Raw genomic sequence first — 24,809 nt, 5'->3', positions numbered from 1 at the left:
TTTCCTTCCTCCCTAATTCTTGATAGGTTTGTAACAAAGAGCAGTGTGAGCCGCTGTATGTTTGAAATCCTCAGGTCCCAAATGAGCCTTAAGTCTTATGATTACGATCCATGTTGTTGTTGTTTTATTTATTTTCCTCCTCTGTTTATTCGCATCATGTTTCAGCTTGGTATAATTTAAATGACCTTACTGTTCGCTTTGCTGAGGTTTGTTTTGAGATCATAGTTTAGGGCGTTCTGAGTTCAGAACGAACATGCCTTTCTCCTGTGTCTTTCATGATGACCATTGTCATACGTGTACAAGTGGCAGTGATTACTGAGTTTTCTAACATAGCTTATTACCAAGTAGGGCTGGTATTCTGCCGTCAGCTGATGTTTGGCATGAGATTGATCAGTGTATGTTGCTTAGGATGTCTGACTGGATCGAGCTGCTTTTAATAAACATGATGCCATTTCCATGGCATGGACGTCCAGCGAGGCTAAAAGTTCACGTGTGTCAAATGTTAAGTGCCGCTTCCTCATCGTGCAGTTCAGTCTAAGTGAAGCACTTACACTCCACCTTCAGCGGATGTGCAGGAAAAGCAAGTACCTTCAGGTAAGATTTATTTACTTTGTCAAAGTACCGTTTCCTGTAAGCTACTACATTTTCATTAACTTGACATCAAGGTCAGTTTACGTTTGTACTGTACAAAAACCTGAACCACTGCCAATGACCTGACTCACAGCTGTAAGGCGAGCTCTCTGTCTATTCAAACCCTCATTTTAACAGACTAGTACAATGTGAATTAATTTTGTGGTCGATATTGGTTGAAAAATGTATGTGAACCCTCCCTCCCTGTGTCTCTGTATAAGAACACTTAAATTTAGAGATTAGGACTTCACTTAAAAATGTTCGTTTTAATTTCTGTATGTTGAAGATTTATTTGTGTCTTTAGGACGTTGTGTGATTCATATCACACTATAAACTGTGTCTGCATGACTGACAGCTGAATATCACCACACTAAACAGGTGAGATACTTTTGCTTTATATACAACGTGTACATCGGATTAAAAACACTTTTCTTAGCCTTTTCTTACAAACAGATTCAGCAGCAGGTGCATGTGGGAGGACGAATACACACGTACCAGGTGTAATGAGACAAACACATACATGGTAGAGCTCAAACACAGGGCTTCCCATCTCATCTTGTTCTTTTTTCTCTCCTCTTTATTCATGTAGAAGGAATGCAAGTACAATGTACAGCAAAGACACAGCACCAAGCAATGAAGAGCAGGAGAGATGAAGTTGCTGTGGAGGAGGAGGGCTCTGTACAGAGAGCAGTGGGCTAGGTCTAAGGGTCAGCCAGAGGTCATCCAATCAGGCTGCAGCACCAGGTGTCTCAGCCACAGCCAAGTGTCTGTGATTAATCACAGTCTGGTTATTACTTGTCAGACTCCCAGGAGCAGGCCTTTTCTGGACAGAGGCAGGTAAGTTTGGCCTCACAGCTGGGTCCAGGTCTGATCATTAGTGAAGGACGGTGAAAAGGGTTTCGGGTGAGTGTGTGCTAGATGCAAAGCTCTTCTCTTTTAGGTAACTGGTGCCCCCTGGTGTACGTCAAGCCCAAGTCCATTAACTACTTTACAGCTTCACAATCCACCAAACGCCACCAACATACAGTACACGGTACGCATGGCTGCATTATTTTTTTTTTCGACCTTCCAGTTTGACACCCATGATTTAACCATCACTTTAAAGGATTTGGAGCCAAAATATGAAACACAACAGGAGTTACATTACACATGTGAACACTGACTGTAGAGTTTAGTGTCTGAAAGCCAGAGGTAAACCTCAGTAACACGGCCATAAACCTGACATGACAGTTTTTAATACTCTTTTTCTCAATCCAATGATTATTTTGTCGCAGCTATTGATTTTAAATATATGACCAATCATCATCAATCATACTCAGTCTTGCGAGGAGAGACAAGTAATGTAAGGACACTGTGATTAAAGGGAAACCCTGTCATGTCATGTTTATGCATTTGACTTTCTGGTACTTTAGTAACCAAAAGTATCTTGTACATAGAAAGTTATTTCATACAAAATCTGAGTTTGTACAGTTTGACTGCTAACTTAATTGGGACACTACATCTCTATGGCAACCCTCTAACATTCATGTACCAAACCACACACAACTACATGTTCAAAGTTGCTGCTCCTAATGTATATTTTAATAATAACACTGTACTTTGCTTGAATGAGTATTTGAAGGGGACTCTTGAAAGATGAAATGCTATTGTAGAATAAACAGCAGCAAAAAAAAAGGTTTAGGCATTGCAGACCTACTTTATGTTCCTTTACAAATCGAATGTAAAGCAGACTTGTATATTAAACAACCCCAGTGACTACAAATGAGATGAATCTGTTAAAGGTTTGTATCAGAACAAACTGTAGCTGCTGTGCAGTCATTAGATGTGGTGATTAATAAACCAAATGCATGATGTGCTTTATATTTCATACTTGTTCTTATTAATGCTCCTCATTTCCTGCTAGGAAGCCTCATTTAGTTTTATTTTCCATTTCAGAGCTCAGATTTACCTTTGGATTGTTAATAATTCAGACTTTACATCTTTATGATTTTTCATGGTGTTTCTTTTACAGGTTGTGGATAGTGTGATCCATCCCTCCTATCGGTTAATATTCCTACTAATCAGTTACAATCCAATAATACAATAAATTATCATGCAAACATCTCAAACATCCCTTTAGTTCTGAGGCTGGAACAGCCTATTCTATGTACGGATTACATTAAATGGCCAAAGCAATATTAGATCCACCTGAATTCTGAACGTATGTCTACAGGCCTGCAAAGGAGAGGAACTGGGCTCATCTTGAAACGTGCTCAGAAACTACATTGCCACCATTTGAATAATACACAGTATACTGTGTGTATCAACAGCTGCTAATGTCCATTCATATGCAGAGAAATTCCCAGAAAGGACAATCAAAGTTTAATGATGCAGGAACTCAAATTATATCCTTGCATATTTGCCACCCACTCATCATCCTGAAACACATTTTACAGAAGTAAAATCTTACGTGAAACGGGGGGAAGTACGGTCATGAGACGAGCTCTGACTCGTAAACAACTGAATAAACTCCACCAGAGGACATGGTGGGTACACCCCGATCGTTTCCAATCAGTGCATCCTCATCAATCAGTGTGATGGGGGTGGGACCAAGAGGATCTGGTCATTTCTCTGGCTGCAGGAATGAAAATGAAACATGTAATTTCCTCTGCTCTTGCTAATCCCTGCCTCACAGGAAGCTTTAACAGAACTGAAGCAACATGTCATGGATTCTTTTACTTGTTAACTTCTCATTTATTTTCCAAATAATACTTTCTATATGGGATGAGTGATCTTGAATTATTTCACAGTGTGAAATGAGTGCAAACCCCTTCTATGCAATCCCCTTTGAACTCTAAAGAATACCTAGAGGTCCTGAGAGCTTTGGAGGAAATTTGGTTGATTATCTGTCTAATTGTTTGTAGATCTGCTGTCGACCCGTCAGAGACACATATGACCATGTACCAACCGCCGCTCTGCTGGACATGAATGATTTAAAATAATAAAATGCTCAAATAAAAGCATACAAATTTTCAGCTTTGTGTCAGTGTGAATGTGGGCAAGGGGCTCGATGTGAGCACCGCTGATAAGTCAGTCAGTAGGGATGGAGGGCGGCAATTTCAGGTCGGGCACTTACACTTCTGGTCCAGAGGGGGGCACTCTTGTGTCAGGTAATCAGGACTGCAAAAAAACATATATATAGTGAATCAACCTTAAATGTCTAAAACTCAAAAGGAGGTTGTGGGGCCAGATTTTATCTTTTAGAGTCAAGATGGCACCTGCACCTCTGATGCTCCATGTTGATCCTCAGTGGATGACTCTGTTTCCCTGACAACGACCGCCTTCGTCACCTGCATGTCTGGATGCTGCTGCTTGGCTTCCTGTATTGCAATAGCCAGAGCCTGCAAGCGATGAGTGAACTGTGTTTAAACCTTCAGCACAGTACTTCTTGTTTTCTGTGTTTTATGGCTCCAGACTAAATTCCACTAAAAACACTGTAAATAAAACTGAAATGCGTCAAACGACAGAGAAACAATCGGCTCATATTTTGATCACTAATCATTTATAAGTATTAATCAAATAAGTTCCAATCTTGCTGCTTTTTGTCATACAGAATACACTGAATTGAATATCTTTGGGTTATTGTGCCGTTTCATGTCAATGGGCCTAGTGGAAGCTGCAATGGGCACAATTTTTACTGTTTCTAACGTTTATATGTTTTTTTCACTTAGAAACCTAATGCATTAATTCAGTGTCTGTATTTACTGAAAAAGGCTAATGTGGATCTGATGTAGTGTATGCCTAAAGCCTGGCTTCTGGGCATATTGACGTCTGCATTTAAGAATAGATAGTGTTTACATTAAAAACAGACATTATAAAGAGATGGTTAAAAAACTTACTGCTAATAACATAAATGTGCAAAAACACCCCAAACTAACAACTGCCCTGTTTTGGCTGTATTGTTTCATCCACAGCTCATTTGGCCACTTCAGCTCACCTGTTCTTGGTCAACATCATCATCTCCTGTGATTATAATCCTCTTCTCAATCCTGGTCTCAGAATATCCTCCTTTGACTGTCTGCAACACACAGTGGCTTTTCTTTTAATAGACCACATTTAACTGTATTCAGACAGATGAAATGTACTGCACTTCAAACTGCAGAAATCCACTTTATCATGGTTACACACTAAATCCTCCACTTGAATTAATACTCATCTTTCTCTACCTTGGTGACATGAGTGGTTGCAGAGGTAACGTTTTCAGCGACAAGGATGGGTGATTCTGATGCCTCTCTTCCAAGACTGCCCATATGTACCTGAGGAAGCACAACAGCCACCTGCATTAAACAAGGTCTGCCAACACACACGGGTATGCACGAACCATCAGACAAAAAGCATTTAGATATTTTAGGAAATCCAGGCACACACATTTACATTTAATGTCTGTTTTTTGTAATTAGGTTTAGACCCTGGAGAGTAGAACTAAGAGTGCTGCTGCTAAAATTGGACATGTCCTTCTGTAAGCACTCACAGGAGACACAGTCGGTCTCGTAGAATAGGAAACTTCACTTAGGCCAGTGATCCCATGGTCCTGAAATAGACGAATTCATTATTTGACTTATTTTATTCAGAACAACAGGATGACAGAATAACATGAGCGCTGTTTACAGTTCAGGTTTTCTTTACCTGATCTGAAAACTCCACAATGGTTGTGGTGACCTCTGACCCATTGGGCTGAGTCTCTGTCCTGATGTCCGTCTTTCTCACTGCTGGTGTGGGCGTCACATCGCTGGTCTCCCTGCTCAGTGGTGCGACAGCAGCGACACGACTGGCTTCTCTGTGCGACTGCTCTCTATCCATCGACGACGACACCGGCACTGACCGCTTTGGTTTTTTGGGAACTACAGGCTTGAAAGAAGAAATAAACAAGCACACGTCTCAGCCACAGACTGTGTAATTTAAGGCCGTGCTGTATACGAAGGTCATTTTAGTTCTACCTCAATATATCAAACAAACTGGTGACAATTCATGTCATAAATCTAAACCAATGAATAAGCCTTAGATTTCTGTGAAGTCTGTCACTAACAGTTGGGGTGTCATCATATTATGACGTGTGTGTGTCTTTTTCATTTGAACCACAGTGCAAATGTTGTCACTGCTTTATTTTTGTGTTTCATTCACGCTCACATTGACCAACTACTGCACAGGGAAGCTGGAGCTTTTTAAACAGAGCTTGCTGATATCAACAGCTCACTTTAGTGGCCTGTCATCACACTTTGATGGAAACTTGGGTAGCACTTAGAGGGTGATGTATTGGTGTTATATGGGGGGGGGCTATGAAGGATAGAAATACAGTCCCACTTCCTGGTTTTGCAAAACACTTGCCTGCATTTTGCCTTTTAGTTATTTTTCTTGTGCTTCTAGCTAAAAAAAAAACACAGCAGGTATAAAAGACTGTCGGCTTACGTTCACACCCATACCCATCTGCACTGCAGCCTGATTGAAAGAGGAGCAATTTGAATATTTTTAGGTGCTTAAAAATAGTTTCTCTCAGTTGCTTGAACAAAATAAATCAAAGGATCAGACTTGTTGTCTAGACAGACTTGGTCTACCTGCATATCGGGTCGCTTGACCTCTGGTCGGACCTCCTCAGGATGGACAAGTTTGGCTGGGGGGCTGCTGGTGGCTGCTCGGGGAGGGGGAGCGGACACTAAAGGAGGAGGTGGTTCAAAAGGGCCCTGCTGTTGGAGCAAGTCGATGGCCAGGCAGAGACCCCCATCGGGTGACAGATCCCTCTCTCCAAGCTCTGACATCCCCCTGGAGAACTCTTCCATGCCTGTGTGCAGATCTGTGAGGACCGTGAAATCTACTTCGGCCTCCAAGCTGGATGTGGAGCTGACTGTGATGCTGGAACATTTGCGCTCAATGCCCAGGTGGGTTTCCTTCAGGTATAGGATTTCATGGTCCTGGTCATCCTCGGAGACAGAGCCCAGACGCCTCTCCCATGGTTCCCTCTGTAAAAGTTCAAAGAAAATACTTTCATATAGTGTAATGTAATTTAACCATCACCATCAGAATTTCATATTACAGGAAGATTTATTTTTATGTATAATCAAAGAATATATGCTATAGAAAATACATTTTTTTTGCTTCTCTATCACTTAGAAATAAAAATCTGGGCCTGTTTTCCAATAATTGCCTGTATTTTACAGTAAAACATTCTAAATCAGCTTTAGCCTTTGAGTTAGCTGTTTAATTTTGGTAATGGGCTTTTCCCTTTAATTAGAATAGTGAGATCATGGCCACATCTTACAAATACAAACAAACAAATTATTGAAGAAAAATGTGTTAAATACTCTTAAGTGTGGTTTGTTTACCCAGTTCCAGAAAAAAGGAAAGGTCTAGCTAAAAAAAGGGGAAACACAAACTGTGAGGTGACTCACTGAAGCTTCATTGAGAGGCTCCTCGTGAATAGCAGGGGTGGGAGGTGTCTCCTACAGAAGAGAAACAAACAAGAAAACATTAATAGAGAACCAATTAATCATAAGTCAATTCATAGTAATGACAACTGCCAAAAACCAAACCATCAATACTGTAGCTAACCTAATATTACCAGAAACGATATATTTTCATTGTCACTCCTTTGACATGATGCAGCAGCAACACACAGCTGAGTCGCCTAAGCTAATGCTTTCATTGCATTATTTATAAAATGGAAACAATTCATCAACCTGGAGACAGTGCTTATGTTAAACTTACACAATAAACACACATGAAAACTTCCTTGAGACTCAAAACTATTGTAAGAAGCATGCACATAGGGTATATTTCACAGGTTGACATCATTAAATATGACTGCAAGTGCAATGGTAATGCCATGCACTGGAAGGTTAGATTTTTCAAAATCCCTGTCAGGAAAAAGGCATTCATATTCATAAGTGTAGCGTACGAATGCCTAAGCCCTGAGGACGTTTGGCAGCTCTGCAGCCTCTGATTACATCTAATCGCCTTTTTTATTTTCTGCTATTGCTGCAGAGGTGCCAAGGCAGAACATTCAGTTCAAATGCCCTTATCAGCCATTTATAAAAAGGACTGAGATTATGTGAAAAAGAGGTCTTAAATAAAAATGGTGGAAAGGTCTTGCGCTCCTTGCAACAGCAGCCACCGTTATTCTGTGAGGATGTTGGAAGGAGAGACCAGGTGTTAACGTGACAGGTTAAAGTGATACAAAGGGACGCCTGAAGCTTAAGCAATGGGAACTTTGCTTAAAGGCCCGCAGGGTTCTGAAATGGCCAGGCAGATGTCAAGCTTTGTGCAGGGAAACAAGGAAAAGCACAAAGTTCCCTGGGCTATGGTCGTGAATTGAGTCGGTCAATGATGCAATGCCAAAGAACGTGAAGTTTTGGTTTCTCATACACAGCCACATGAGTTCTGGAGTATGTGTGTGTGATATTTTCTGTTTGTTTTAAGATGGTGAAAACAAGAGCTGCACTACATTGCCTGAAGCTCATGCAATGTTTTACTTTCCGATGATTGACAAACAGTTTCAGGGCAGATTTTACCGCTTGCTTCTTCTTGGCTGTTTCTTGGGTGGGCGTCCTGTGGTGGATGTGGCTGTTGTCCGTGTTGCTTTGTTTGTCTCGGGACCACTGTGTTTTCAGAGGAAGAGTTTGAGGGGGAGCCGTTGCAAACTTGGAGCTAAAGGGGAGATTCTCTTTGAACTCTAAGTTGTTGTGGAAATGATTTTCCTTCAGCACACCTCCTCTTGTGCACTGCCTTTGCCCTGTTGGATCTCTGCATTCTCTGAGCTCATTTTGTCCAAGCAGCTCATTCTGAATCTCTTGATGTAGGTGAGATTGCTGCTGATATGACTTTGCAGATTTGCTGTGGTGTTTGATGACTTCCGTGTTTTCCATGACAACATCTGTAGTGGATTGCAGTACCATATTATCATCCACTCTCCTTCCTATCTCACAGGATCTGTCTTTTGATTTTATCATCTGTGCATCCTCAGCCACACCAAACGCGCCTCTATCGGGCTGGCTGTGAGTTGGAGAGGCTACAACACCTTTGTTCTCTTTATTCAAAGACTTCTTTGATCTCTGTGGCTTGAGAGGGACTATTTTGGTGACTTCTGAGTGTGAGTTCCTACTTTTGTAGCAATCCTTTGCTCTCGTGGAACTTGGGTCTTTTATTTTACAAGTCTCACAATGCCTCATGCCACTCTCAATTCTGGCATCGTTGCCCTTTAGGAGAGAATCCAACGCCACTGTAGTTTCAAAGTCGTGCTGATTCTGGCAATCCCTCACATCTCTGTTGTTCATTGCACTCCTCTGTTCAACCGCAGGAGAGCCATATCCATTTTCTTGAATAGCACTCCTTGATAATACAGGAACAAGATGTCCATTAGTTGCCAAGGTATTATCAATGGGGGTCATGTCTCTTAGTCCTGTTTCCTGTTTTATAGATAGTCCAGGTCTCGAGGGGTCCCAGGGTGTTTGACAATAGTTCATATTTACTTCAGTCCAAGGTGTCACAGCAAATGTGTTTCTACCCATAGAAGACGCTTTACTCTTTTCCATTTTAGAGTAAGTATCCAGCGCACCTTCATAATCATCCTGCTTGTCAATCAATTTGGCATCACTGGTCGCCTATGTTGACATAGAACAGTTTCATTAGCCTAGGTACGTACTGCTCGATTGCTGAGATCATTGTTACCCCTATAAATGCTCTATTGAAAGTTATCATTCAAGAAGAATAACACAGGGACCTGTGCGTCTTTCATATTTCAAAATGTTTTGTTTTGGGTTTTCTGACTGGAAACAGCAGACATGGTAGGAAAAGTTTGACCAACACAACATCTAAATACATAGATAGACAGACAGATATTAGAACAGCAGGGGAAATGCCGTAAGAAAGTATAATCGTCTGAGAATAGGATGCTGTTCTTACTGATTTCCGCTCGGGGGTCCCTCCGGGTGGGGTAGCTGAGGAGAGGCGTTTCTTACTGTTTGGCTGCTTCAAAGCCCTCTTCAGCTCATTGATGCTGGCCTGGTGCTTTTGTAGAACATCTTCTGGCTTATCCAAGAACTGCTGCTCAAACAGTGAAGAGCACAGGAACACATATTAGTATACATTAAAATCTTATTAGTTGTTCCTACAGTTGAAGAATATGAACATTTTTCATTTTAAATGCTGTACTAACTCAGTTCTGAAGTTTCTGTTCCCTAACTGTGCCGTAGAAGGACGTAAATGCTGCACCACATGTCTGGATAATACAGGTCTTGATGATGACGAGACAGACATTGATCGTTTTATGGTTCAGATTAGAATTTTAACAATTTTCATTTACCTTGCAGTGTTACAGACAAAACCATTAAATGAGAATTTAAAACCTTGAACTAGAGGGACGAGCCCTATTCAGCAATATAGTCACCAAACTCACTTTGCAGTTGATGCACTTGTTCATAGCTACATCATATAAACATCATTCCTAATGAGCACCTAGCAAACTTTAATCTAAACTCGCTTATCTTTCATATAGTGTTTAAAGGGCAAGAAAGGCTTAAAGACAGACACCAACTTTCAGAAAATATGCAACTGACATACACTAATGTCAAACCACAGAAATACTAAGGAAGTGTTTCTGCAGGAATACACCAATTATTTATGTTGTAGAAAAAATAACCGGTTTTTATTCCATTTCTGTTGCTGTTTACTGTCTTCTAACCCGATGTGACAGTCATGGTAATGAATACGGAAACACAGCACACCTGGTGAGGGTAACAGACAGCACATGCAAAGAGGGGACGAGCAGTACCTCCTGTTTGGGCCGAGGTGTGGCCAGATCCTTGTCCAGCAAAGGAGGCAGCCCGAGATGGAGCAAGTGAAATGAACAAAGCAGGAGGTCGAGGATTAGGCAGAGGAGGCGGTAGAGAAAAGAAAAGTTTCATGCAGAGACAAAGAGGTAAAGTGCTGCAGGTGAGTCAAAAAGGCAGGTGGCCTGACAAACAAACGAACAGTTGACACCATCGGGGTTTCGGACTAAGAGCCTAAGAGCTTAAAGCCATTTAATGTTCTGCCAAGAAGACAGAGACAATCCATTTCAGTGTGAGCCAACAGATAATTAATGCAGTCATGTATTGACTTAAACATAAGTGCTTGGAGAGAGGGATTATTCACATACTTCTTTATCCAAGGATTTGGTGAGGAGGCATTAGGAACCACAAATGAACAGGCCTTTTAGGGATTAATGCAATGCCAATATTAAGTGTGGTACTTAACCTTACCACAGACACCTGCACAGTACTGATACAGACTAGATACACTGGAACAATCTATGTGACGAAACAATAAAAAACAAAATGAACATATTTATGATATACATAAATATTATAATACTAATAATGCTACTAATAATTTATGAAATAAAACTAATGAGATAGTTCCACATTTAGGCTGAAGTAACAGGAGAGTTGTTTAACCACTGATTTAATCATCCACAGTGCTTAAGGCCCGTCTGTTTATCCTGCTCGTTACAACCAGTCCCTCTAATTTCACACAGTTCGAGATGGCTACTCCTCAACATGTGTATACTCTAACATCTACCATGAATTTCAACTTAAACTATTTCCCAATGGACAGACAGAAAAAAAGGCTGAGTAAATGAATATTTCATGCCTGTTTATCTGAAGATCAGTTCATGCAATTTCCATAGATTACAATGAATTAAATCCTGGAAAACATGACATAAAAAGAAATCCCCAAACAATCAAAAAGGACAGTTTATGCTTAACAAACATGTAGTATAGGTGCATGATCTACGACATCCAACACCACACAAGACACACACTAAGGTCTAATGTCGAAATACCTCTGGTTTTGAGTCTAAAGGCGAGCCTGCCTCCTCACCCTGCAGCAGAGGTCAAGGTGGAGGTCAGAGAACGAGAGCAGACATTAGCAGAATGTTAACATTGCAGAAGTAAGCAGAGAAGAACTGTTAGAGGCAGGTGGGATAAAAAATAATAACATCTGCAACAAAGAGGCAAAGTTAGACTTTGGGAGGCAATTTACGAAACACTGAATAGAGAGGATTCACACTGAGACGTCTTAGACTGGAAAGGAGCAGAAAACAGAGGAAATTAGGCCAAGGAGGAAAATCTGGATGTTGATTACAGTCTTCAAAGAAAAGTGAGAGAGGAGGATGAGGAGTGTTAGTCAAACGCAAAATGAGCCAAAGGAAGTGCTTTGCATGTTTCGCTGCACTGTCCTCAAAACTGACGTAGTTTTTACACTGGAAATATTGCAGTTACCAGGTGATGATTTGATTTACATTGTTGACAGCACAGCTGGGGCTCAACAGAAGGAGCTAAAGCACAAAAGAAACTGCACTGAAACTCACTTTCTGTGTTTAAACTCATCATGTACCTTGAGCTCTAAAGTCTTTGAGGGTGTTGAGATATTGCCGCCCCATGCCTGCCTCAGATCTTGACCTTCATCTTGGTCCAGTTCCTGATCTAAGTATTGATCCTGGTCTTGGTCCTTATAGTGATACTGATCATGGTCCAGGTCCAGGCTGCCCTCTTGGTCTAGGTCTTCTCTGGACATGAATTGTGTGCGTTCGCTAGAGCTTCTCTGGGAGAGCTGGTCCATACTATCACCTAGAGCAGAGGCTGGCAAAGTGATAATGCTGTTACTTGACTGGATGTACAAAAACATATTTTACAGGATCTCAATGACTACAGTCCCCTTATTGACCTTATTCCAAATAAGACAATATTCAGAATAAGGTGTTTACATGAGATGCTTTTAGTATATTCATTTCATGATGTCGCCGAATGGAAGGACAATTTTCACATGTGCTGTGTGTGTGTAGGTATCGGCTGTGTGTGTGTGTGTAGGTATCTGCTGTGTGTGTGTGTAGGTATCTGCTGTGTGTGTGTGTAGGTATCTGCTGTGTGTGTGTGTAGGTATCTGCTGTGTGTGTGTAGGTATCTGCTGTGTGTGTGTGTGTGTGTGTGTGTGTAGGTATCTGCTGTGTGTGTGTGTGTGTGTAGGTATCTGCTGTGTGTGTGTTCATACATGTGTTTACACGCATTTCATAATGAGACTAAAATAGGAATACTCCACGTCTTAATTCCATTACTGCTTACTTTGACTATGATTAATCAATCCGGTTATGGTCGATTAATCAAAAATCGCTGTTTACATGGTAGTTTCTTAATCAGAATATTGTCTTAATCTGATTAATGTCAGCGTTTTGTTGTCCATGTCGATGACAACGGTGTTAGCACTGTCCCCTCACAGCAAGAAGATTCCATGTTTGTATGTTCTCCCCATGTTTCCGTGGGCTTTCTTTTCAACGACGTTTCTCCAGCCCCTATGACCCTGAGTTGGACTAAGTGGTTTGGAGAATGGATGGATGGACAGATCTCAGTGACTTGTGTAAAATCAAAATCCCATTTTAAAACCTGTTGTAATTTCTATTTTTCAGAGGGATTTCATGCTTAGATAAAATCTTTACATAGTATTTACTGTCCAGGGGAGTAAGAGTATGTTTCAGGTAAATGCTTTTTTTAAACCTGGGGGTCTGGGGTTTAGTTATTGCCTCACACAATACAATCCCGGAACATGAGCGACGCTCAAGGTAACTCACCTCCATCAATGCTGCGAGGCAGCATGTACCGCTTGCTAACGGACCGACTGAACTGTGGGGCAGGCCTGTCAATCAGAGCACTGGCCTGTCTGGTCTGGGCCTGGGTCCGCCCACTGTAGCGGAACTTGGATCCAATCACCAGGAAGCCTTTGGGAGGTGGCTCTGGAGAAACCAACCTGAAACAGGAATTAGTTTGTGTAAATCTACCACATTCTGTGCTTTGACATCTTATAAACAGCTCAGAATCTAATAGACAAAACAGAAATGGGTGCGGTTATATTTTCCAGGTCTCTAATTAAAAAAATGAGTCTATACCTACAAACAACATGCTGGTAGGCAGATATTATTAACATCGTACAGAGCCAGGCTGATGTTTTCTGTTTCTTGTTGTAAACTAACCATCTCCTGCCTGTAGCTTCATATTTACTGACACACAGTGATATTGTCCCTTTTATCTCAGTTACCTAGTGTACCAGGCTCCATTGTCCATGTGCTTGGTAGCAAACTACGCCAACATCCTCGGGAAGCTCCCTACTAGTTTACAGTTGTGTATCAGTTCCTTTCAAGTAAATTATACGCGAGCCGTAAAAACATATCCCTGAAAGGTTGAGACAACAATACATTTGTATAGTAAGTGTTACTTGAAGGATAGCTTGGCCAGGCTCATGCATGGTGCAATGAAGACAGTGCCTCTGTCTGTGTATCTGTGAGTGTCTTTATCATACCTGAAGAAGGTGTGGTGCTCAATGCAGACCTTCCACAGCCGCTTTGAGGCCCGATGGTTGGGCAGCTTGAAGCCGATGGTGCTCTCAAACTGTTCATACTTTTTGGTGAGGGAGGGGAGTGGAGGTGGTGGAGAAGGAAGAATGGAGGTGAAGGGAGCAAGTGCAGGGAAAGATTGAGGAATGGTGGCAGTGTGAGTTGTGTTGACGCCACAGCTATGGAAAAATCTATGGTTTATTTCTGTCTACTCGTAGAATATGCTTGCATCTCCCACTGCTGTGTAAGGTTAACCAACCTACACATCAGCACTTCATGCACTCCCTCCATCATATGTTTAGTGAGGTGAACAGCAGCAGATGCTTTCAAATCAATAGGTTATTAGCAATATAATAGGTCCTTAAACATTAGGAGTAGTCCATTTAAAAGAGGCAGCCAACTTTTGTTCCATACAAAAACTCTCTGGGGACAGTGTAGAACAAAAGGACTTCAAAAACAATGATGACCCTCCAGGCAAATCTGAAGTGACAGCTGTCTTAAGAGGATAGATCTGAAGAACAAAGAATATGCACAGAATGGCCTTCATATTCACTATGAAGATGTCACTGTCAGTTTAACTGTGATATAAAACACATTGCAGATACCTTGAAGGCCAAAGGGGAAAAAATGCAAATCAAAATAATTTTAGTGGGTTGAAAACCAAGAGAGCATACAGCGCCTCTAACACTTGCAAGAAAATCCTTGATAAAAGTGCAAATCCTCATGACTGACTAATCAGGCTTTAAAGACACAATAGAGGCAGAGAGAAGGAAAAGAATAAAAACATGACCTATCTGCCTCGTCTTGGTATCTCTGAGGGCTATAAATAATGCCTGAAAATACAGTCCTTGTCACATGGTTTGTGGGAGATGAATCTCAAAAGTAACACAAACCGCAAAATGACTATTTAAGCTGCTTGGATCAAGTCAGCAGAGACGATGTAATTTTAACAACTGTGAAACCATGAAATAGAAATGTGGAGTTGGTTCTTTACCAAATGATCCTTTTCCCCTTTGCCTTGGTTTTGCCAGAGTGATTGTAATCAGCTGTTCTAGGTGAGTTGTGCATGCAATAGTTGTGTGGTGAACTACTAAGTCTAGCAAGATGCAAAAGACAAGATGATGAGTTTCTATTTACCTCTCCAGGACGGATCTTGATGTAGAAGTTACTTCTTTTATAGGAGATCTTAAGGATTTTTGGCCAGGCAAACCGGTTGATCCTGAGGCGGTCTCGGTAGATGAGCAGACCATTGGCACTCACACCGAGCATTATGTCAATACCCTCTGAATCCTGATGAACACAGGCACAGAGCATCAAAAGATCTCAAATAAAAACGCACTGGCAGTTGAAAAGCCGGAGGGTATCTCGTCCTTACCTTAGCGTGATGCAAGTCCACCCCATACATCGAGAGCTTTTTGGCGTTTTCGAGAAAGTTCACCTCTGCCTCTGCTGGACTCATTCCCCTACAACACAAACGTCATATGTATCAGTCATCAAACAAATCAAAAAGACCAGGATCTCCCCTTATCCTTATGCCATTTAGTTTCATTAGTCAAGTCATATCTTCTTCTGACCTGTAGTTACGATGAAGCTCCATCACTCTCTCTTCTAGCTCACGTGTCTGGTTGGGGGCAAAGCGGAAGTCGCTAACATAGTCCGGACCATGTTCCTCTGGCTCGTAGTCTCCCAGTTCAGCCTGGACAGTGTAGGAGCCAAGAAGGGCATGGGTGACAAACGAGCAGGGTAGCCGACCAGACAGGATGTCATCCCTCAGCTGCAGGCACAGATAGTACCTGAAGAAATGCACAGAGGAGCCAATATCACAAATCTGGATGGACTATTATATTTGGCACATGCTGTTTGTTAATGCTGCTCAGCAGACTCAATGATCTCAACGACTTAATTCAGGTGATCACTATAATTTGATGAACTAATGTTATCCCTCTCAAAGGTACTTGCGGTTACTGGGCATTCTGTCTAGTATAGACCAATGTCCAACCTCTTTATTGCTAAAATCATTGAAAAAGCTTTTGCCACTTGGACAATAATTAACTTTTAAAAACTTTCAGTCAGGATTTAAAGCACATCACAGCACAGAAACAGCACTATTGTTAAAGTCACCACCGATCGTCTTGTAGACTCATCTCTGTACTTCCTGCTAAACTATGATGCTGGATCTTAATACCTGCTGCATTTGGTGCTAGTTGACCACAGCATCTTATTACTGGAACATGTGATGGGGATTAGAGGAACAGTTCTTAAATTGGTTTAAGTCTTATTTATCAGACAGTTTCCAGTTTGTACAGGTTCATGATGAACTTTCCACACTCACCAAAGTTAATCTTTTTTTTTTTTACTCAGGCAACGTTATTAGGAAGCACTGCATTAATTACCATTGCTCTGCAGATGACACTCAGATATATCTACCTATGAAAGAAAGCAGTTAGCCAGACTTCAAGCAGACCTTCAAGTCTTAAGTCCATGAAGGCCTGGATGACCAGTAACCTTCTATTTTTATATTCAGAGAAAAGAGAAGATGCCTAAAAACCTCAGAAACAGCTTCTCTAACAATATAGCTGCTCTAGGATGTGGAGCTCTGGCCTCCAGCCCTACTGTGAAAAACCTTTTTAACCAGTATTTGTCCTTAAACTCATAGAAAAAACAAATCTCGAGAACTGCCTTCTTTCATATCGCCAAAATGATGAACATCTTGTCGCAAAATGATGCAGGACTCTCACTATACATGTATATGCCACTGTTGAACGTCACTAACTCTGTTCTCTCTCTGTTCTCTCTCTCTGTACCTTCTGCAGGTGTCCCTGGTCCTGGAGCTGTATATCGCTGATGTGCAGTTACTGGTCCCACCAACCTGCAGTGTCTATTTGTTGTTTATTGTTGCTGTTCTTTTCTCTCTGCTCTATCCACTCACCCCAACCGGTCGAGGCAGATGGCCGCCCAAATTGAGCCCGGTTCTGCTGGAGGTTTTTCCTTCCGTTAAAGGGAGTTTTTCCTCTCCCCTGTCACCAAGTGCTGCTCATAAGGGATTTGCTGGGTTCCATGTAAAATGTGTTGAAATTGTTTTTATTGTGATTTGGAGCTAAACAAATTGAGCTTAGACCAGGTCTTTTTCATTTCTGTATGAGAGTAAAATTCTTATCTGGCCACAATTTATTTCTCTTGAACAACAAAAAATCGAACAAAATACATTTGGGTTTGTCAGTAAATCTCATGCAATGACTGACTCAGCATCGTGTTTTCTATTTTCCAGATAACGAAGGACATAACTCCTGCATCTTTGCCTGTTCTACAGTCCTAGGTTTGATTATCAAAAATGTTTCTTCGCCTGCTTTCTACTGCTCAGGTAACAGTTTAAGATATTAAAAACCATTAGTGGAATTTTGCTGGTCCTTCAAGAATTGAAAAATACGAACTGAAAATAAATATACAGCGTGGTGTCAGAGACAAAATCCACATCTATTAATTCTATGTCCAGCAGAAAATGTGTCCTAATTAAAACTTAAAAATGATAATAACAGTTTTCACAGAGACTAGAAAGTAGTTCCAGTAAGTACTGTGGATTATAAAGAGTTACTCAAACACTGTTTAGGTAGAGTTTTATGTAAAAGACTCCAAACTCCTCAATATACTGCATCTCATTTGGCACATAAAACTGAAAAACTGAAAGTACAAGTACAGCTTAATATCACAAAAGGTAAGTAAGAAAACATGGTACCAAAACAAAAATGTCCTCAGGACAAAGCAGCACTTTAGCTTATCCAACCAAAACAAACTAGTGTTTTTAATAGTGAGTTAAAAAGTCCCTTTTGTTATCTTTAGACCTACCTGGTGATATCTTCAATAAGCACAGATGGGTCTGGAGGGTAGAACTTGACAGAAAATCCAAAAATCCAGGAACCAACTGTGAACATACAACCAGTAAAGTTGGTACCGCTGGTTCAGGACTGTATGTGTGTGGTTTTGGTGTAAGTGTGTGTCTGAGTGGGTGTCTGCTGCAGTTACCCCGAATTTGCTTCTTAATCTCTTTGGAGGGATCTAACCAATTCTGATAAAGAAGGAAAGAGACAATCCCCTTTGAGAAAGTCAGCCTCAGTAAAATAATCCATAATCACATTTTAAGAGCCCCTTTTAAATACTGTACCTCGCTGGATGCTTTTCCCTTTTGAGTGTAGTCTCTAGTTGAGAGTCAAATATGTTCATGCTACAAAAAATGGATGAAGGCTCCTATAAACAGCGAGAGCATGAATTTTGGGGCCATAAATGCCAGCTGATTCCAGTTTCCTCTGCTTAATGTCACTGGAGTATTTCTAGTGTACTCTACGCCCTGTGCACCATTTTTAAAAGGCCATGCTGTCTGATCACATTTTAAAAGGTCAAAGGCCATGCATGCCACTCTCAGGATTTAAGTGGTTAAGGACAGCTAAAAGGCCAACCACAGCCTCACTGCTGTAACACCTGGAAAAACACTTTTGGCTGAAACTAATTGACATATTTTCTGAAAACGGGGGCATAGTACGATCAAAATATACTCGGTTAGAAACTGCTAAAAAGGAAACATGCACCATCAGCTGTCAACACATGATTGTCATGGACTGTCTTCAATGAAAAAATTAACAAAAAGTTAAATGTCACACTAATTAAATTTTGTTTAGAGCTCTGTATAATAAATTGGCAAAACAGTGACACCTTGACTAGACAAATTTTGTTTTTAGTTCTTAACATTGGTTCAACAGCAGCTGCTTGTGGCACGAGCCACAAAGGTCCAATTACAGATCTTCAAAGGATTAAAAGTTAATCATCAGTGGCTACGCCCTCCTAATGTGGGTGTTGGTTTGTTTTTATGAGACTGACCTTGGCGTTGTCCGTGTCTTGGAAAGTCAGGCCAAAGTAGTCCCTCTCCAGCAGGTTCAGATGGCCACACACCATGTCCAGCAGGGTCTGGCCCTTGGCAAATTTCTGTTCCACACAGAGACACACAGTCATGTTTCCATCACTTCAGGGGACATTACGTTGATTAATAATTTCCTGGAGATGTACCCTAACCTTCACTGTAAATACTACTTGACAAATCAAAATTCTAACTCTAACCTTAAACCAAGTTGTCACTAAAATGATGATTTATGTTATGGGGACCTTCTCTTTGTCCCTAAAAGGCAGGTGAGTCTCCAGAACTGGGCTGTGTAAACAGATTCAGGTCCCCGCAATATGAGTGATATCAGCCCACACACATGGATAGTACAGTATAGTACACAGTGAGTGCACAGTGCAGTTCCAGGTTGTATGAATTATGTACTGTAAGAAAAGAGAAGTCACAATGTGGCCAGAGAGGTTTTTCCAGTGCATCCTCTAACTTGCTGAGTGGGAGGAGCCTAATTTCGTACACCTATATCAGGGGAGGAATTAAAATTCAGCGGCATTTCAACAGACCACGCCCACTTTCTATCCAGCCCTTCAGGGCTGAAAACATGGGCTATGTGGGTTGCACAGACGGCCTTGGCAAAATGCTATTTCCACACATGCACGCACACAAGCACATGCCAGATTCATCTCCTAGGGAAACCTGGCTCCTATGGCGACATAGCAACCAAGCAGCCGTTACCATGGAAACAGAAGTAATAGGTCCCTTCTGTATGCGTATGTGCCCTCGCACTTTCTCTATCTCTAGTTACTACAAGGACATCACAGCTTTGTTCAGCCCTTATAAGAAGAGCAGGCAGTGCAGTCAGCATACCTTTAAAAGATCTAACAAAGGCTAATTAATAAACCATTTTAGAGTGATCTGTCTGTCAGTAAATAATATATCCTGCTGCCAAGGGGCAAAGTAGTCAAGAATTATGCTGATCAACGCGCACAGGCTGCAGTCAAGAGATTTTTTTTGGGGGGCAGCACATATATTTGATTTTCCAACAAACTGAAATTGCAGTACACATCTCAGGTGGTCCCCCAAGCATGGCAACCAATTCAGGAGCTGCTGATGAGATTCTCTTGTCGCTCCAATTGGCTCCAATAACATTTCTGTAACTAGTTCTGTGGGCTGATTGTGTTGGCAGCCATTTGGTGTAATCCTAGAAATCCAGTTTGATGATCCCATCCATGCAAACAGAATGAGGAGAGGAAATGTAGATGTGTGTGGGTTAATGCCTGGCCACAGAGAAAGTAAATTTAATGAACTTTGTCACTTTAAAGTGGAGCAGTGGCACCGTGGGTCCTTATAGTTACATAAAAACACTAAAACTGTATTAACCTTAACCTGATTTGGTGTAGATGTTATTATGCAATTTACTTGCAGAACTTTTTTCACAGCTACGTTTCTGTCAGGTTTTATAAAACACTGCAACAGTCTCCTCAAATGGAAGATGAGTAAATAATACCATTTCATTTACCTACACAAAATTATCAAGGTTTGTTCTATTTCAACAGTAGCAAGAAGGAATTTAGCACCGTACCTCAGTAAAGACAGACGCTCAAAACTGAATATCGGAAAAGAATTCCTGACTTCAAGTTCCTATTATGGTTAAAAAAATGATGAAACCGATATTTTCTAACAAGTAATACAACTTTTATCGATACAGTAAATGTAGAGTTATTTTTTTAGACTTTAGAAAGTCACATAACACAACAGTTTTCACAAGCTGTGGAGTAGTATGAAAAATACTTTTATGCTAAAAAAGTCCCCTTTAACAAAATAACAGTGTGATGTAAAACGTTGACATTGGCTTAAGATTTTTTTTCTTGATTTCACAGTCATGACAGTTTCTTAAGCACAGTTCAGCTGAAGTAAATAAACAGAGTGTTGTGCTTTACACTGAATATATTAACAGCATCACATTCAGGGGCTACTATACACTGCAAAGCCAAGAAACCAATAAGCATTTAAATGTCAATATTCAAAGGTAGATGGACCAAATGAGCAAAACACCTCACTCATTTAAACCTTCAGAGGCTCCAGTTTGCAGCTGACTGTGCAGAATCTCCTGGCTTGTGTGAGATTGCATATCAGATTGGTGCTTTCATAATAAAAAGGAATGAAACAGAATATAGATAAGTGATCTCATCATCCTTTAAGTATTTTCAAGGATTCCAAGCTTGTCGTGAATGTTTAGTTTGGTTTTAACATGTTAACCACATGAGGTTTTCTCCTTGAGCATGCACTTTAATTAAGACTTAAGCACTATAGTGCACGTTAGCTGCTACTCCTGCCTCTTCCAGAGAGCAAACGTAACAAAAACAATATGGTTTTAGTCAGAGATATTAAAGTTTATCACTATAATCCAAGGTAATAATGTAAAAAACAGAGACTGAATGGGATGAATTGAGAATAAATGCATGAGAGCATTTTTAAAATGATTGCCCAGTCCTCTTAAATATGGTAACTTGTCAGCACCAGCAGCTGATCCCTAATATCAGCAGTACTGAATCCAAGAGAGTCGACTCCAAACAGCTCTGCCTCTCTAATAAAGTGGAAATGTACATCGTCCTGTGGTTAAAAAAATAAACATGAACCAAAGTTAAGTAGTTAAAAAATACAGATGCTGTCCTCTCTGAGATGTGCCAGATGTTTCATTCCAGATGCTTTTAAAAACATTTGTTTTTGCGTAAACAAGAAGGCGCCGCCAATAACGTTCAGCTAAGGAAAAACTGAGCCAATTAACAATTAACCCAAACTGAAGCACCTGGGTAGCGCGAGGAGCTAATGGCCTGTGAACGAAGCAGAACGCGTGCGGGTGGGTTAGGGTTAGTGAATTATTTGACGCGGTAAAAACAGACCTTTCAGAGTTTGGGGCATGTTTTTAATGTAATGCCAATATTTGCCATGCTGCGGAAAGAAGACATGCAGTGACCAGGTGTGGTCCGCAGGTGTCACCAAGTGTGACCAGGTGTGGTCCGCTTATGTGGATTTATTGATTTGTGAAGAAGAACGGAATTAGTCCATGGCACAGCCCACGACGCCAGTCCAGACTGACGACTGAACCGTGAGTACAGACATTTTACTTCTGTGGGTTTCTGTTAATACAGACTGGACAGTGTAAATCACTGAGCTCAGTCAGTATCTATGATCTTATGAGTGGAGGCTCAGTTTGCTGCCTGTGTTTATCATCAGTGCCCATTTGTTGTCAACACCATGACAGCAATTAAAGTAATAATTCACCTGTTTTTATCACTGGGTCTGTACTGGAGCTCATCCACTCCTTTAATCCCTTTTCTCCCCATTAGTCGTCTATCAGCTCTATAGATTTCCTGTCAAAGCCCAATACACTAGTGTCATTGCCCATGTGTAATCTGTGCGTGTGTGTGTGTGCGCACGTAACCAGGACAGAAGGAAAGATGGCGGTTGGGTAGAATGAGAACTTGTGACAAAACACCTGACATATTTTTCCACTGGCTGTAAGTAAAATATGTGGGAGCCATAAAAGGAAAACGCTTGACATGAATGAGGTGGAGCAGCCAACAAAATCTTTCCCACCACCTTTCATCATCAGATGAAACCAATGGGGTTCCAGCACCGACTGTAGTGTGGTCCATGCACCTCCATAAATCCTGGCCAGGATCTGCCTCTGGTGTGCAACAGCCCTTCCTCTGAAGTCATTTCACGTCCAGGGTTAGATTCATTTTCTCTGAAGCGCATTTATGCTACTGTGAAATTCCAATAAACTAAGAGAGGTGGGAATTTACCCATCTGTTTGCAAACAAAAAAGGCTACAGGATCGTGAGTCATGGCAGCCAGGGATTATTCATCTAAGCTTTCAATCCCCCACAATGCAGAGACTCTCACCTCCCTCCATCCATCACAGTGAGAACAGCAAGAGAGCAGCCTTTCCTGACTCAGCACCACGTATTACTGCCTGAATCCGCCGAGGTGGTTTGGTTTGCTGAGTCAGGGGCTGCACCGACTTATAATATGCTGCTTTTTGTTTGTGTGTCTGTTTGTGTCACCTGCAGAACAAGATATGAATTTGAAGCATGTGGGCATTTTACTGTGGAGAAACAGCCAAACTGTTGTTTGAACAGCAGAATCATTTTTTTCTAATTATGTTTTCCTAAGTTTGCAGAGGCAAATGGTGAAACAGTTACTAACTTTGTAGAAGTTGTGTGTTTAGTTGAGAAGCTGTAGGCGTTTTTAGGTCGTTTTACAGTTTTGGCCATTATTTCTATCACTTACAGTAACTTCTGTTTCTGGGAACATGATGTTATCCCTACAACAAACACAGAACAAAAGTTACAACTTCCAGATCTCCACTCCGATTGTCTTATGTGCAGACTGGAAATGATCACAGAAACAGATGGACGTGAAACTGAAATGTTAATAATAATCCCAGGACGAAAAGTCAGTCTGTAAAATGGACAGTTTCTTTTTCTATAACTTAAGTAAACTTGTATTTTTAATTCCCCTGTTCCAGATCTCAGCCAAAATTAATAAAAAAGTGAATAAAATGTTATTACTGATGTAAATTATGGTAAAACTGTGAAAAGAAGAAAAATGTTTTAAAACGCAGACTCGCAGCCAGATTCATTTGTGTGGTTATTGTGGTTATAAGTTATTTTCATAGGTTCCAGCAGATCCCTGTGGCCCTGATTAGGAATAAGTGGCTATAGGATGGACGGACTAATAGGTTATTTTCCTCTGTGCTTGTTGACAAAATAAAAGCTGTGTACCTCAACTGCAGTTTCATAGTCTGAGCCATCAAGTAGAGTGACTTTGACAGGAACAGTCTTTGGCCGCTTGGTGCTTTTCTGGGGGGATTTGGAGGCTTTGCTGGGGGTCTTCTCTGAGCTATCATCCACGTCCCCGTGCTCCTCAGGAACCTGGGAGAGAGAAAATCCTTCCTTTAAGTCAGCAAGCTTCGATTCACTATACTTTGTCCTTTGCTTAAATATCTGAGTTCTGACTCCCAACAGGCATCATGTACATGTTTTACAAAGTGGTTCAAATCCAAAATCTCTGATCATGTAAAGCAGTCATCAAATGCACGATGTAGTGTGAGCTGCTGATAAGATTTTAAGATGTTAAATTGCTGGCACAGGAAAAGGCAGCTGGCTGCCTCGCATATCGAGCAGAAAGCCGGGAGGCCCCCGAGTGATTGAAAAGCCCGAGTGAAATGATCTACAGCTGCTGTAAGTTCCACGGCGCTCCCACCTGATTGGTTCTCCTGGCGTCACCCTCCAATGCGCTCTTCATCTCCCCAGCCAAAGCCTTCTCTGTTGTCATAGAAATGGATTGCAGTCCTGCAACCACACATAAACATATTCAGTCAGCATCAAATCTTTTGCTGTTCCAAAAATCAGTGTGGATTGTTTACTGCTGCTACAAGTCCAATCTGTCTGTGGACTCTGATAGATTTGATTCATGAGCTGTAAGCAAAACACTTTCCCATCTGTACACCAGCTTCACTTAAACTCACATTTTGGTGTGATGACTGGCTACAGAACTGATACCTGTGGTGACATCAAATTCCTTTGCAGCTGACAGCTACTGTGTGATATTTGTAATTATCCTCTACCACTCTGCAGATTAAGTGTCGTTCTCACATGCATGGTCATTTAACATGGAAGCTGAACGGTGAAAGGGAGAAACAGAGTAGTTCAGTCAGTGCTGGCTCACAGCCTCCCACAGGAGCACTCGGCCGTGAAGAGTGTTGGCTGCAGGACGCTCTCTTCGCACACTAGCAAAGGAGATAGCATAAATTACATCAGCCAGAGAGCCCTGCGGCACCGCACAAGACAGCAGACACACCGAGATAGAGGATGGGGGGGAGGGACAGACGACAAG

At 41.3% G+C, this 24,809-nt stretch overlaps 1 protein-coding gene across 1 annotated transcript; it reads right to left on the bottom strand.

The window, feature by feature from the left end:
- Positions 1-3,653: 3,653 nt before the first annotated feature.
- On the bottom strand, positions 3,654-24,248 carry LOC113145719 (band 4.1-like protein 1). Its single transcript, XM_026332755.1, has 23 exons — positions 24,177-24,248; positions 23,696-23,845; positions 18,893-18,997; positions 18,044-18,086; positions 17,867-17,942; positions 15,598-15,816; positions 15,399-15,486; positions 15,161-15,313; positions 13,990-14,087; positions 13,265-13,440; positions 12,037-12,281; positions 11,483-11,521; positions 10,430-10,459; positions 9,562-9,702; positions 8,172-9,260; positions 7,053-7,103; positions 6,222-6,623; positions 5,296-5,517; positions 5,141-5,200; positions 4,836-4,925; positions 4,607-4,687; positions 3,894-4,010; positions 3,654-3,789 (listed from the first exon to the last, which is right to left on the bottom strand). The coding sequence occupies exons 1-23, from the start codon at positions 24,246-24,248 to the stop codon at positions 3,784-3,786; spliced, it is 3,753 nt and encodes a 1,250-aa protein (XP_026188540.1). The 3' UTR covers positions 3,654-3,783.
- Positions 24,249-24,809: the final 561 nt, after the last annotated feature.

This window comes from Mastacembelus armatus, chromosome 7, assembly GCF_900324485.2.
Source record: "Mastacembelus armatus chromosome 7, fMasArm1.2, whole genome shotgun sequence".
NCBI classification, from domain to species: Eukaryota; Metazoa; Chordata; class Actinopteri; order Synbranchiformes; family Mastacembelidae; genus Mastacembelus; species Mastacembelus armatus.
Note: the sequence above shows the minus strand (reverse complement) of the source record. Positions and strands in the feature narration are given on the sequence as shown.